The following is a 16,003-nucleotide window of genomic DNA, read 5'->3' as shown; positions in this document are numbered from 1 at the left end:
GAAAAACTGATGTTCTATGAAAAACTGATGTTCTATGAAAAACTGATGTTCTATGAAAAACTGGTGTTCTATGAAAAACTGATGTTCTATGAAAAACTGATGTTCAATGAAAAAAATAGACAAAAAGGATTTTTCTACGCACTTAGAAACAGTCACAGTAAAAAGAATAGTCTTAATTGAATGATGAGTAACACGAGAATGAACTTTAGTAGATGGCATAAGAGACGCTAGCTCATTAGAGCAGCGCACGTTATAGTATTTATTGGAAAGAGAAAAAAAAGCAACATTACGACAATGTGACAATGGTTTTTACGTTAGCTGCAGGTTTTTAGGTTGGCTGCAAGAGCAAGTTCAATTATGTTTACACTGCATTTGTGCATCTTGTCTAAAAGAGAAAGGGCGTCATTCGAGGATTCTTTCCAGATATGACAACAGTATTTCGTTAAAGGATGAATTAGAGATTTATAGAGATGAAAAATAGAATCCGGTGTAAAAAAGTGGCAAGCACGATATAGAGATGCAACCTAAGCATATGCTAATTTTGCAATGGATTTAATATATAGTTTCAAAGAAAGATCAGAAGTAAGAGTTAATCCTAGAAGACCAAGCTGTAGATGAGTCTAAGCAGGAAATCCCTTTAGATACAGAAGATGGAGTGATACGAATGTCAAAATCAACCTGGTTGTTGGCTATATCAGTTTGGATGTGATTAGTGAATTCAAGGTATGAGATTAATGAAAAGTTCTTAGCAAAAACATTAGCTTTGTCTTTAGGCAAGGTAACAAAATATGAGCCATCCAAGACAAGTGGAATAACAGATTTGCCCTGGTCAAACTGGTAGACATATAGAATCTGTTTACATCTTAAGTTTTTGCCTAGGAAGCTTTCTACAAGATAGTAACTGGATGCCTTTAGCGTTTTACCAAGATGAGAATTTTTATTGAGACAACATCTCTAGCTTTTACTCAACAAAGAGCCCCAAGGCAGGGGATGTTTTAAGTCAAAGTTAACTTATCCTAGCCTTTGTCTAAAAAAGCGTATCCGTAGTCTTTATATATTGCTTTGTTTTTTCTGAACGTCATTTCTACATCTTTTATTGTGTTTGCAGGTATTTGTTTTTTCTGAACGTCATTTCTACATCTTTTATTGTGTTTGCAGGTATGGTGGAAAAGAAAGGGGGGGGGGGCAGGATTATCCAAAAAAGTATCAACGGGGAGGGGGTGTTAAGGATAGTGAGTAAGTACGCAATTTGAAAAAAAAAAGGCATTGAATTTTACAAGTTTAAAAAATCAATATTATGTTATGCAACAGAATAATGTCGAATTCACTAAAAGTTATTTTGCTTTCAATGCTTTAAATATGTAAACTTCGTGAAAAGGTGGTTAATTTTAAATAATGCGTAAGTACGCAGAAGGGGGTGAGGGGTGGTTCGTTGAAAGTATATAGGTCCATACTTTGGCTTATATATGGCTTTTTTTAGTTTTTTTTTTTTTTTTTTTTTTTTTTATAACATCTCCGCTTTCAACAAGGCTGCAAGCAACCACTATAAGAGTTGGAATTTACAGGAAGAGAAAAGATGAAGTTTATAGAGCAAGATAACGATTGTCAGACGACATAAAAAATTGCAAATTATATGAATCAAAAAAGAAAGATAAAGGAAGCGAATTTCACAGAACTGATGTTCGAGGAAAAAAACTAGACGAATAAGAGTTTTTGGACTACTTAGGAACAGTCACAGAAAAAGGATGAGACTTAATTGAATGACGAGTGACACGAAAATGAATTTTAGTAGATGGCACAAGAGACGCTAGCTCTTTGGATCAGTACCCATTATAGTATTTGTAGAAAAGAGAAAGAAAAGCAACATTACGACGATGTGATAATGGTTGGAGGTTGGCTGCAAGAGCAAGTCCACTATGTTTACAATGCGTTTTTCAACTTCTCTAAAAGAAAAAGAGCATCATTAGAAGATCCGCCCCAGATATGGCAACAGTATTTCATAAAAGGCCGGATTTGAGATTTATAGAGATAGAGAATAGAATCTTGAGAAAGAAAGTGTCTAGCTTGATAAAGAGATGCAACCTTAGCAGATGCTAATTTTGCAACAGAACTGATATATGGTTTCCAAGAAAGATAGGAAGTAAGAGTTAATCCTAGAAGATGAAGGGTAGATGACTCATCGATTACATTACCGTTCATAAATATAGGAAGATCTAAATTGTTGCAATAACGATTGGCGGAAAATAAATTGAGTTGTATTTGTATTGCAGTTCACCAGCCATTGTGAGCCCCATGCTGTAGCAGAAGTGAGATCCTTTTCAAGCTCAAATGGCCCCCTCCAAGCAATCAAAGAGTGTTGGCTTCTTATCACGACAAGAATAAATGATAATATCATCGGCAAACAATGCCACCTTAGATGTGAGAATACCTAGAAAATTGTTAATGTAAATTAAAAAGAGTATAGGGCCAAGGATAGAACCTTGAAGAACCCCTGAAGTCACAGAATAAGAACAATAGTGCTATCCATTGAGGATAACTTTTATACTAAGATTGGAAAGAAAGGATTCAATAATCTTAAAGATGTTGCCAGATACACCATAAGAAGAAAGCTTATGGAGAAGACCAGCATGCCAGACTTTATCAAACGCTTTTGAAATGTCAAGAGCGATGGCCTTAACCTCTCCACCTTTATTTAATGCACGATAAAACCTATCGGTTATTACCGTCAGCAAGTCAGCTGTAGAACGAGAAGATCGAAATCCATATTGATGGTCAGAAAGTAAGTTATTAGAATCATGATGAGAAATTAAGTGTTTGTTAATTAAAGATTCAAAAACCTTGCTTATGATAGGAAGAAGACTAATGGAACGGTTGTTAGACGAATCAGATCGCTCTCCAGAATTTTTAAAGATAGGGATAACAGATGCTGCTTTCCAGCAGGCTGGAAAACAAGACTCTGATAAGCACTTGTTGAATAGTTTTGAGAGTATAGACAGAGAACACTTCTGCAAGACAATAACAGGTATGTTGTTCGGGCCACAAGCTGTAGAAGAGTCTAAGCAGGAAATCACTTTAGATACAGAAGCTGGAGTGATACAAATGTTAAGCAATGGATCAGCCTGTTTGTTGGCAATATCAGGTAGAACGCAACTAGTGGAATTAAGAGATGATATTGATAAAAAGTTTTTAGTAAACAATTCAGCTTTGTCGTTAGGTGAGGTGACAAAGTCTGAACCATACAAGATAGGAGGAATTAAAGATTTGCTCTTATTATTAATACTATTAAAGATTTTCCAGAAATCACGAGAGCCTAATTTTTGAGATGAGATACAAGATTTCATGACCTGAGAATAGCGGGCTTTGGCGTTAGACAAAATCTTTTTACAATGGTTTCTAGCAGTAATAAACAGACGTCTGTTTTCAGGAGAATTGTTTTGCTGATAGATATGGAAGTAATGGTTTCGATTGGCAATCGCAGCAGCACAATGTGAGGAAAACCATGGAGGAGAGTGAGGCTTGACCTGGAATCGTCGAGAGGGAACAAAAGATTCCATGCCAGCCTGAATTCATGAATTTATGTAAGAAGCACATTTGTCGACAGAAAGACGAAAGATATCTACCCAAGGGCTATCACAAAGAAAATCACGGAAAGAATCCCATTTAGTTTTTTAGGTAATTGTAAGAGGTACGATAATAGGGGGATTCAGATGATGAAGAAGAATGAGATATTTATTTTAAAGAGATCACCCTTAGGTGCTTCTGATCATTCTATGATCAGAAGCACCTTAGGGTGAATGTGGAGAAACTGAGTACTGACTAGGACCAGAAACAAGACATAAGTTGAGTAGAGAGGGTAAATAATTTGAGTTGTCTGGAAAGCGAGTTGGAAAGTTGACTATTTGACTATTTAGGGATTGAGAAAGGCAAAAGTTGAGGGTTTTAATCCCTGCAGAATCACTGACATTAGAGCCAAGCCATTTAGTGTGGTAAGCATTAAAGTCACCATATTACAATATTAGCTGATGGATAAAGAGAGAGGGGTTGGTCAATATGATCAGAAATAACATCAAAAAGAGTGCAGTCTTAAGAGACTGAGAAAGGCGATAGAGTGAAGTGGTGCTAAACGAAAGCACATGAAAGAATAGTCTGTGAATTCAAACCTAGTTTCACGACAAATGGGTGAATTCTTCCGAATGTAAATGCCCAGGCCAAGCATGTGACTTTTAGAGTCTTTACGAATTAAAGCAAGATAACCATCAACACTAAGATTGCAAGATGAGACGGCTGAACTCAAATTTGTTTCACAAAGAGCAAGTAGGTCTGGTGAACTTTGCAAGAGATAAGACTCAACAGACCACGAATATTAGTGAATGATAGGTTTAGAGAACTTGGTGATGATGATGGTTTTTTGTGTTTTATAGTTTTTGGTACTTTATTCATTATTAAATTTGTTGAAGAACTTGATTCAAAGCATAGATAGTACTCAAAACACTGTTTAATAGCCCAAGCAATTGCCTCATTACTACTAATAAACCCTAAGCCGTAACAAAGGGCTCCAAATGTAGCCTCGGCAATGCACACCAAAAGTACAAGCAGGAACACCATCCATGCACAACATGGCACTGTTAATACTTTGATATTTTTCAGCTGTTGATGGAATCAGCCTCTCTGAGAGCTACCACAGATTAATTAATGGAATAAAGTGGTTTTAATTATGGAATAACCCTGTAATTAAGTCAAAGAAAAAATCATTTAATGTGAAAAATTTAAATAAAATAAGTAAAATACCGTGATGCTCAATTGGAAATAAAAAAGACAAATTAACTTCTTAAAAAGAAACAAAATGTAAAATATCACAATTAAAAAAAGAAATCAACGTTATTAATTTAATTCTTGAAAGTTCAGATAAAAACGTTTCTGATTTTAAAAAAAGAGAAATTGAAGTTGCAAAAGTAATTTAAAAATTGCTTTACAAAATAAAAACAACTATATTAATAAAAACAATATGAAAAATATCAAAAGAAGAAGTTGCAGAGTTCTATAGTAAGACAAATGTTTTAAAAGAAACAAGAACTTCATAAGTTAGTTTTTTTGTTAGATGATGAAGAAATAATAACTTTTGAAGATGATATATACTGTGATGACATTCAAAAAACCATCACGAAACTTTCATTGAATGTAAGTATGAACAGCGTCAGCAAACTCATTAAAGTGGTACTAACTTGCAAAAAAGAATATATCTAGAATGCCATTATCCGCTGTAAAATTCAGATTAATACAGGAAGCTTCAATATTTGGTCAATTTCAAGTTGCTGAAGCGATGCTTGAAAATAATTTCATTAACAAAAACGTTAACGTTGGCAATTGTTTTTAAGTTGGTGGTGATGCAGCCACTGTCGTGTCACGGTGGTGATGCAGCCACTGTATTGAAGAACGTTACTAATCTAATAAATGATGATGTTGTTAGCAATTCTGCCTGGATCAATCAACTTTTCCAAGTTAATAATATCAATTAAATCAACAATACCTTGATCCTGTTAATTCTATTTAACTCGCAATTAAAAGCATTAGGAGAAAAACTTTTCCCAATCGCAATTAATAATTGGAATTTACTTTCTTCAAATGTCAAAGACAGTATGAAGGATATGAGTAATTTTCTAATTAAACTACATTAAAAAAAAATTAAAGCTATACAAATTAAATATATATATATATATATATATATATATATATATATATATATATATATATATATATATATATATATATATATATTTATAAATTAAATTAAAGAATTTAAAAATTAAAAAAAGTTTCTTGGGAACTTGTGCACGCTCCCAAGAAACTCTTGAAGTATCTTGAGAAGGTGCACAAGTAGTACAAACTGATCAAATAAATGGAAAACGACCACATACTATGTTAAGTATGGTAACGAACCTAATAAACTCTGGTCATTTATTTTAATTATTGATTTTGAAAAAAGTGATCTTATTTTTTGCAGCTAGGATCATGAAGTAACTTTATTAAATACATTTTAAATTATGTTATAGTTTAAACTTAACTTTAATCATGAAATTAAATTTTATTGTACTGCATTTTAGTACAGTAATTTTTATCTTTTTCAATGGTATGAATCATATTTAATGTGTTTATATGTACCCATTTTGTTTAATTAAAGGGTATTTTTATATTATTTATCAATATTTTTTATGTTTATTGGTTATGCTTAATTACACGTTATTACAGATATTAAAAAAAAAGTTTTAAATAACATACATAAATTAAAAAGCTCAGGCAAAGTTACATTTACTTTTACATTTATCAAGTAAAGAATCCAGAAATGGAGTGCGAAGTCTTATGGGTAATCTTCTCGTTAGTGCACTTCTTCAAGTAAACTAGACAGTTAGAATTACACACACACACACACACACACACACACACACACACACACACACACACACACACACACACACACACACATACACACACACACACACACACATACACACACACACACACACACACACACACATTTGTTTACATTAATATTAAGATAAATTTTTCCCAAGACAAAATGATTGGGGAGAAGTGGGACTCGTAAATTTTTTTTTAGGGTAATTGCAATATCTTTTTTATTTGATGTATAAACTGAACCAAACAAGTTTTTACGAATAAACCTTCTTTTTAGGCACCGATTCAATCCCCTTTCCAGCCAATTATAACTAAGTATATAAATTTTTTGTTTTTAGAAAATCGTGTCATTGGGGTAAAGTGGGACAAGTGTGAGTAGAAGTGGGACAAATAAATTTAAAACAACATTTTAACACATATTATTAAATAGTAACTGATAAAATCAAAAAATCACCTAATCGACATAAAAAATGTTCAAGACTTTCACGCTTTCACCAATCGAAATAATTAAATGGCGACGGGAAGCAGCTGGGCATAAGTTTTTTTTTTTTCTGTCCCACTTCACCCCAATGTAAACACTTTTTAAGGTACATTTCAAAATTAGGGCTTCTAGCGCACGCAGGGAAACAAATCAATTTTTGCTAAAACGAGGGGAAGAAATTTAATTGTTTATAAAATATTTTAGGCTGTCCCACTTCTCCCGCGTCCCACTTCACCCCACTCTCCCATATTTAAGACATTCTCTGAAAAATAAGATAGTCCATAAAAGTAATCGATTTACTGTATCTGTTAATTTTGGTAGAACGCAATTAAATAAAACAAATCAACAAGTTTTTCATTTACTTGAATACTATCAGACTCGATTAATTGATTATATGGAATCTAAGATGTTACTTAAGAAAAAATCCGTTGACAATGAGGTCTCAGAATCAAACATTAGAATGCTTAAATAGTAAAACAGATGTAGAAAGAAAAGAATGACTTGATTGTTCAAGAACTAAAGTACCAATGATGAAAAACAAATATGAAAATAAAAAATCGTTGACTAAAGTATCTTTTTTTTATGTTAAAATAAATTTTAGATAATATTTTATTCTATCTTTAGGTATTTTGATATTTTGGACCTGTGTTTTTTGGATCCGTGTTTCACTTAATAGTTTATTTAAGAAAATTCAAACAAATTTAGTTCAAATTTTTTTTTTTCGCAATAATTTTGTTACAATTAACATATTAAATATTGAAACATCTAGTGTTTCAATATTTAAAACATTTATTATCTTCAAAAATTGTTGAAAACATATTTTACTGTTAATTGATCATTTAACGGTGTTTGCAAAACACGAAAAAACTAAAGAAGTGTAAAAATAATATGGATTTGCAATAAAATCTCGAGAACAATTGGAATTTTGTATTAAACCCGTCAAATCTAAGACATATACTCTAACTCAGCTATATTTTGCATTAATCGGTAGTACTTATCTTATGGCAATATTGTTTGGGGTAGTAGAAACAAATCTAAACTCGAATGCTTCCTTAAGCAACAAAATCATACAGCAAGAATTGTTTATTTTCAAAATCACTTCTTAAATGCTAAACCTCTTCTAAGAAGCACGAGGGCTTTCATAATATTAATTAAATAAACATATTCAAAGTCACACAATTTATGTTTCAACATCAGTTTGAAAAAACTCCATAGGCATTCAAAAATATTTTTCATAAAACATTAAACCGATACAATACTCGATCGAGTATACAGTATACATGAAGATTGGTAAAACCTATCCGTATATCAAAACTTACTATATTTTCCATTTCTTATCGTGGCTCAATGCTATAGAACCATTTTACAAGCCTGAGCCGTAAACTTAGGGAAGCCAATACCGCTCAAAAATTCAAAAAGAAGATGATTGAACTTATTGCCAATCAAAAATCTTTACTTGATTTTTTATGAAAATACATTTTTATTCTTTTTTTTATCGTGAACGATGATTACTGATAAGATTTTTCTTTCCTTCAGGTTCTCCGGTCTTGTAACTAATATATATGATGAAATGTATTTGTATATCAGAAATCACTTTGAAAATGGTTGTTGACAAAAATTAATAATGATAATAAAAAGTCATATTTCTAATTGAGTTTTAGAGAAAATTTGTTATTGCATATTAATTTACGTATAAAAAATGAAAAATTTAAAAATTAATTTTTGGTGCCAAAAATTTAAGAGAATGTTTCTTATAGACTACAAGTATTGAAAATATTAAAACATCCATATCTTTGGAACTAAATAAGCTAAAGCGATGGTAAAACCATTTGGACAATGAAATATCTTAAGGAATGCAATTCATTTAAAATAAACAAAATCTATAAAAATAGCCAAAATTCCCTTTTCTAACTAAAGATCTTTTTAAAAAAACAGCATTTAAACTGTTGTTTTCTTTTGTCTTTTTTTTTATCTTCATGTTACGTGATATATTGTTTAAGAGGTAAATGCGCACAAATAAATACGTATTAAGTTAAATTTCGTTTTTATAACGCTGTTTCTAACAACGCGCTGGAAACGAGCTGGTTTGTTTGAACTCAACTTTTATGCAACTGCAAGATTGCACATATTTTAGCTCAGTCCAGATTTGTGCAAAAATCATTATTTGCGTTACGCATGCGTGCACAAATCTATTGTGAAAAAGTATAATGCAATGTAGCGTTACAAATAAACCAAGGTTTTGCACGGTTCTGCACAAAACTTTACAAACCTATTCAATTTGATGCATAGAAACACGTTGAACTGTCTTAAACGCAGCGAGACTTAAGGGTTTTTTGATTAAAGCTTCGGAATGTTTATATAATTCCAACCTGAGCTTGCGCGTTGTGCAATGAGCTGGTTGAGATCATGGATATTTTCTGCTATACTTTCTTCAAGCGATGGGCCTTAATTGCACAAAGAAAAAGAAACGAACTGATATCTTCATTGCTTTGAATTATAAACTTTCACACCAGCTTTATTTAAAAAACGAAATCTGGAGACGAAGACAGCTGGCAAATATTTTTACAGTATTTGCTAGTTGCTTTTGTCCCCTGATTATTTATTAAAAATAAGTTTATGCAAGATGTTTTATATCTACTATTGGAGGATGTTAATTATACTTAAATAAACGCACCGCAACCAGGTAGTTTTTTTTTTAACAAATAAATACTACTCGGCAAATCTTTTTGCAAATCTCTTTATAATGTATATAGTTTTTAAATTAATATTATTTGGAGTTATGTTAGGCACTATACAACAACAACGTAACACAAGCGGTATAAATAGGATAGAATTTTTGTTTTGATGATGTTATTGATGCATTATGCCATCTATATTTTACTCTTATACTATATATATAAGCTTTAATTTATAAAAATGAATTTTTCTAAATCAAACATAAAATAGTTTAAAAATTATAAAAAGATATTATTTTGATAAAAATTAGAAAACGACACCATTTTATTAGAGAGAAACAACGATAACAACTAGATAGCAACACGAGAGATAAATTATTATAACAACAATATAAAATAAAAGCTATATTAAAATTTCATAAATCATTATTTAAAATATTACAAAAAACCAAGAAAGCTATCTTCTACATCTTTAGCTTCGGCATTAGATAATTTAGTTAAAGGTAACCTGCATGGCCCACCATAAAACCCAGCCATGTCCATCGCATATTTTAAACCAGGAACATTATACTTTCTTGTTACCTAAAACAAATTAATTTGTAAAGATTCTTAAAAGTAAAATTCTGTTAAATTTTTTACACCGCATAAAACTAATAAACAAAGCTAACTGCTTGATTTGGTACTACGAGCGCTAACTGCAGGTCTCTTGCTTCTTCAAATTTACCAGCAAGTATTGAAGAATATAAGTCACAACATTCTTTTCCAAGGACATTCGCTAATGCACATATACCACCAACTGCACCTATAAAAATGGTTTAAAATCGGTTAGTTTTAAATTTTTCTTATTAAATTAATTTTTTACAATGCGCAAAAATTTTACTTTTTACCAATTTGCATGGCAGGCATTAAAAAACTGGCTGACCCAGCAATGATTTGGAAATTTTCATGCTTTGTCATTTGTTTCACGTGCGCAATATTAGCAATCTATAATAAAAAAAAAAATGTCTTAAACAGATCTCAAGAAATAAAAATTTTTGTTATTGAAAAATTTGTATTTGCTTTAATAAAAAAAATATTGAAGCCAGTAAATATATACAAAGTGACCACAGATAATATTTTAATATAGTTTCAATCAGTGCTGGATTAGGAGAGGGGGGGGGGGGCGTTTGGGCCATACAACTTTAGGGGCCCCGAAATGGCTTTGAGGATCTTTTTTTTTTTTTTTAAATCATCTTTTTCGGTGTGGCACACAAAATAGGCCTCCAAAAAGCCCCGGGTCTCTCCGCCACTGGTTTCAATGACTACAGATATCATTTTCATACCATCATAAAAACCATTTTCTGCATTTTTTGTTATCCATCAACTTTGAACGGTTTACTTTCTTATCAAGATTATCACCTTTGCCACTGGCAATAAACAATAGAAGTTGTTTTTTGCTAATATTATTTTTTCTATATAAAAATGTTAAATTAAAAATTTAAATAAATTGAAATTTTTAATAAATTAAAAATTTTATTAAAATTTTCAATTTGTTAAAAATTTGTTAAAATTTTATTCAAATTTTAATCCTTGGGTACTATTGCTTGTTCTTCTATTACGCCGTTAAATTCTTTAAAAATAAGTCTGGTTTTAATCTCATATAAAGCTTTTTATAGTGATTTAAATATCCAATTGTATCTAAATTTAATATTCTTAATATTCATGTAGTAGGTTTATTAAAAACACCGTTAATGTAGTAAGTTTAATAATAAACAGTGTTGCAGATGAGTAAAATTTTTCTCCTTAATTTATGTTGCTTTTGTTTTGCCGGAGAATGCGAGTATGCATTTTCGTAATACTTAAAAAAGTACACTCATGGTTGCAAAATATGAAGAATGAGCTAGAAGGCGTATATACGTATGCTATAATAATAAACTCAAACCTATAATGATTTCAAAGTATACAGCAAACAGTGGCAAAAAAGACACCATCAGTATTACAGAAGTCGCTCACAGTATAATTTATTTTAAAATTGTTACCAACATGTTTTACTTGCTTTGATTGCAACTAAGACCTGTTTTATTCCGTTTGTGCAACGGTTATTTCTCTTAAAACTTTCCTTTTTTTAAAATGAGAATCAAAAATAAAATAACTACAAAAAATACTGAAGATAAATTATTCTGTTTTTAAATCTGCTTATGGTAGATAACATAATTTCAGGTTCGAATGCTAGTTAGCTTTTCACAAGTGTGACCCAAAATATGTCATGACCCATATAACACATATGTACTTTCTATTTAAAGAAAAAACTAAAAAAAAACTAAGGGCATATAATAAAATATATATATAACATGGTTCCTGAATATTTCAAAGGAGAAAAACTTTAAATTCCTAAAAAAATGCTTATTCACTTGATTATTATCAGAAGTTATTGTAAGCAACACTTGACTCACTCAGAAGTTATTATAAGCAACTTTTTTACCACATTGTTGCAATTGCAACATACAGTTGCAACTGAAGTAAGCTTTTAACCTTTACAACAAGAAGTGTTCTAGCAAACTTCTCTGGATCATCTTTAGCACGACTATAACTCTTTCCATCATGAAAAAAAAAGAAATGACTTAAACATATACTTTATTAAATATTATAATGCATAATCATTGCCTGTCATCCAAACTGTAGAACATTTTTAAAATCATAGAAAATGTACCAAGTTTATATGCTCTATAATTATGCCTAAGTTTAAAAACTAGATAGCTGAAAGTCATTTCTCAAACACTTATATATGCTCAAGACAGTCAAATACATGGAAAAACAGTTCAATCTCTAACAGTAGTTTTCATAGAAAAAAAGCCTTTACAAAACAGAAAACTTGTCTATTCTATATTATTTCTTATTCTGTCAAATAAGATGTTAAAATACCGTGAACCCATGCGAAATTATGTGTTTGTGGAATCACTCTTGAAAAGATTCAAAATTTATAAAAATTTATACAAAAAAACATGTCCGAAATTTATACAACGAAGTATATTATAAATACATTTTTTATATTAAAAAACTGCTCATTATGGTATTACAATCCTTTAAATATAATCTTTAGATTGCAAGAGAGTGCCATTAGATTTATAGTTTAAAATTAGATTTATAGTCATTAGATTTTTAGTTTAAAACTGGCAACTGTTTAGTTCCAACCTTCATTACTATGTCACTGAATTCTTGAAAAAGCACATAAGTATATTTTGAACATTATCTCTAAAAACAATAAACATTCATGTAACAATTTATCTTTATCTTTTAGTAATCAATATACTGTTGTATGCATTTCAATTGTCATAATTAGACAAGCATGCAGTGACACTTAAGAGGTGTGAAACAACTTTGATAAAACCTATTTGAGTTGACTTTTCAAGTTTTACGCCTAAAATGAGCTAAAGTTCCTTTTTATTTCAATGGAGCGATTGCAAGGCCTGGAGTAAGAAGTCTTGATTATAATATAAACATGTTTATATATATATATATATATATATATATATATATATATATATATATATATATATATATATATATATATATATATATATACATGTTTATATATATATATATATATTATATATATATATATATATATATATATATTTATATATATATATATATATATATATATATATATATATATATATATATATATATATATATATATATATATATTTATATATATATATATATATACATATATGTATATATATATATATACACATATATATATATATACATATATGTGCATATATATACATATATGTGTATATATATATACATTTATATATATATATATATATATATATATATAGATCTATAGTTTGTTGTCTTTGGGAAGAGCGGAAGGAAAAAAGTGATTCTTACGCCAACACATACGTCACTTTTAATTACTTTTGACTTTCGTCCAACATTTGCGTGTTGGACGAAAGTAAAAACCATTAATTTAATTACAAATAAATCATTTTTAAAAAAAACCACAAAAACGCAAATTTAATTGACCAGAATGTTTTTAAAACATTCTGAATGTTTTTAACAATATAAACAATGTTTTTATTTTTATTTTTTTTAATAAAATGTTTTTATTTTTATTTTTTTTTACTGTAAATCATGCGCAGAGTGTTGCTACATCGACTATCTTATAGCCTGACTCGCAAGGGAGTGCTGCTACATCGACTGACAAATAGCCTGACTCGCAAGGGAGTGCTGCTACATCTACTATCTTTTAGCCTGACCCACAAGGGAGTGTTGCTACATCGACTGAGGGTTTGGTTGGGGCAGGCAGTCTATCAATTAATAAAAAAAAATAATTCCGGTCTTGCATTTTAATTTTTACTTTTTGTCAACAAAATATGGAAAAAACTTTCGGACAACATCTACGGGTTGTATATATATATATATATATATATATATATATATATATATATATATATATATATATATATATATATATATATATATATATATATATATATATATATATATATATATATATATATATATATATATATATATATATATATATATATATATATATATATATATATATATATATATATAGAACCCTTAGATGTTGTCCGAAAGTTTTTTCCATATTTTGTTGACAAAAAGTAAAAATTAAAATGCAGGACCGGAATTTTTTTTTTTTTTAAATGATAGACTGCCTGCCCCAACCAAACCCTCAGTCGATGTAGCAGCACTCCCTTGCGGGTAAGGCTATTTGTCAGTCGATGTAGCAGCACTCCCTTGCGAGTCAGGCTATTTGTCAGTCGATGTAGCAGCACTCCCTTGCGAGTCAGGCTATTTGTCAGTCGATGTAGCAGCACTCCCTTGCGAGTCAGGCTATTTGTCAGTCGATGTAGCAGCACTCCCTTGCGAGTCAGGCTATAAGATAGTCGATGTAGCAACACTCCGCGCATGATTTACAGTAAAAAAAATAAAAATAAAAACATTTTATTAAAAAAAATAAAAATAAAAACATTTTATTAAAAAAAATTTAAATAAAAACATTGTTTATATTGTTAAAAACATTTAAAATGTTTTAAAAACATTCAGAATGTTTTTAAAAACATTTTGGTCAATTAAATTTGCATTTTTGTGGTTTTTTTAAAAAACGATTAATTTGTAATTAAATTAATGGTTTTTACTTTCGTCCAACACGGAAATGTTGGACGAAAGTTAAAAGTAATTAAAAGTGACGTATATGTTGTATATATATATATATATATATATATATATATATATATATATATATATATATATATATATATATATATATATATATATATATATATATATACTCTTCCTGATGATCCAGCAATGGTGAAACTTAAAGTTGAAGAAAAAAGTTAGATATAAGTGTTTTTTACTAATTTATATATATATATATATATATATATATATATATATATATATATATATATATATATATATATATATATATATATATATATATATATATATATATATATATAGAGAGAGAGAGAGAGAGAGAGAGAGAGAGAGTTAAAGTTATTAAGTTATTATTATTAAGTCTTTAAGTTAATACACATATATACTTACACAAACATAACTCTACTAATAATACTAAATATTATTACAACAGTAATGTAGTATTAATAGAAAATAAATATAAATATTAATAGTAAATAAATAAAAACATAAATTTATTAACTTGATGAAAAAACCTTTTAAGGAGTCTCTGTACTGATAGTAAATTGAGGACTAGGTTCTAAAATTATATTTTTAACATAAGCGTTTTTTGATAAATATTCAATGTTTTTATTTAAATATTCAAATTTGTTAGATAAAAGCTAAACAAGTAATTTATTGCATTAACTTAAAGAAATTAAAACTTTTAATTGAACTTGGGGATCTGGTATCTAATGTTCTTTGATTAGAAAATTAGTTTTTAAAGAAAGGTTTTTATAGGTTTAATATATATAGGCGAAAATAAAAAATAAAAACAGTATAAAATGTTAATAACTTTATAACTAATCATAAATAAGATTTTCAAACATATCATCAAAATATTTCTTCGGTTTTAAAAATACATGCTCATGAGATCTGCTTGTGTGCTAATTTGAGTCCTTTGGAGGATGCACATGATTTGGTTTAAGACACTGATATTTGATCCCTCTAAAAGACAACTTATCACATCCATAAGCTGCTTTAGATGTCTTATGAGAGAGAAGCTTTAAATATTTCGTATATTTTTGTAATATGCCTTAAGACCTTCCTCAAATAAATTACCAGCCATAACTATCATTAGGAATATTAGGAGTGTAGTATTGTAACATAGCTTGTAAAGTTGGTCAATTTTAATGTTAAGTTAATAAGAAACTATAAAAATATTTCACTTGAGAATATATTTGTATTTTTGCACATAAGAGTGCATAGATCTTTTATACTAGAAACTAATTCT

The 16,003-nt window shown here is 29.3% G+C and overlaps 1 protein-coding gene and 1 non-coding gene across 2 annotated transcripts in view; one reads left to right on the top strand and one right to left on the bottom strand.

Annotated features, from left to right (window-relative positions):
- The first annotated feature begins 9,419 nt into the window (after positions 1-9,419).
- Positions 9,420-9,492, top strand: mir2022 (microRNA 2022). Its single transcript, NR_107856.1, has one exon. It is a non-coding gene; the product is annotated as a microRNA 2022 (primary transcript).
- A 467-nt stretch (positions 9,493-9,959) lies between these two features.
- LOC100199549 (4-hydroxy-2-oxoglutarate aldolase, mitochondrial) overlaps positions 9,960-16,003 on the bottom strand; it is a 20,571-nt gene continuing 14,527 nt past the window's right edge. The window contains exons 5-7 of the mRNA XM_065792350.1: positions 10,455-10,551; positions 10,236-10,369; positions 9,960-10,149 (exon numbers count right to left, since the gene is read on the bottom strand). Coding sequence (XP_065648422.1) covers positions 10,006-10,149; positions 10,236-10,369; positions 10,455-10,551 — 375 coding nt within the window. The 3' untranslated portion in view covers positions 9,960-10,005. The remainder of the gene's footprint in view (positions 10,150-10,235; positions 10,370-10,454; positions 10,552-16,003) is intronic.

Source organism: Hydra vulgaris, chromosome 03 (genome assembly GCF_038396675.1).
Source record: "Hydra vulgaris chromosome 03, alternate assembly HydraT2T_AEP".
NCBI classification, from domain to species: domain Eukaryota; kingdom Metazoa; phylum Cnidaria; class Hydrozoa; order Anthoathecata; family Hydridae; genus Hydra; species Hydra vulgaris.
Note: the sequence above shows the minus strand (reverse complement) of the source record. Positions and strands in the feature narration are given on the sequence as shown.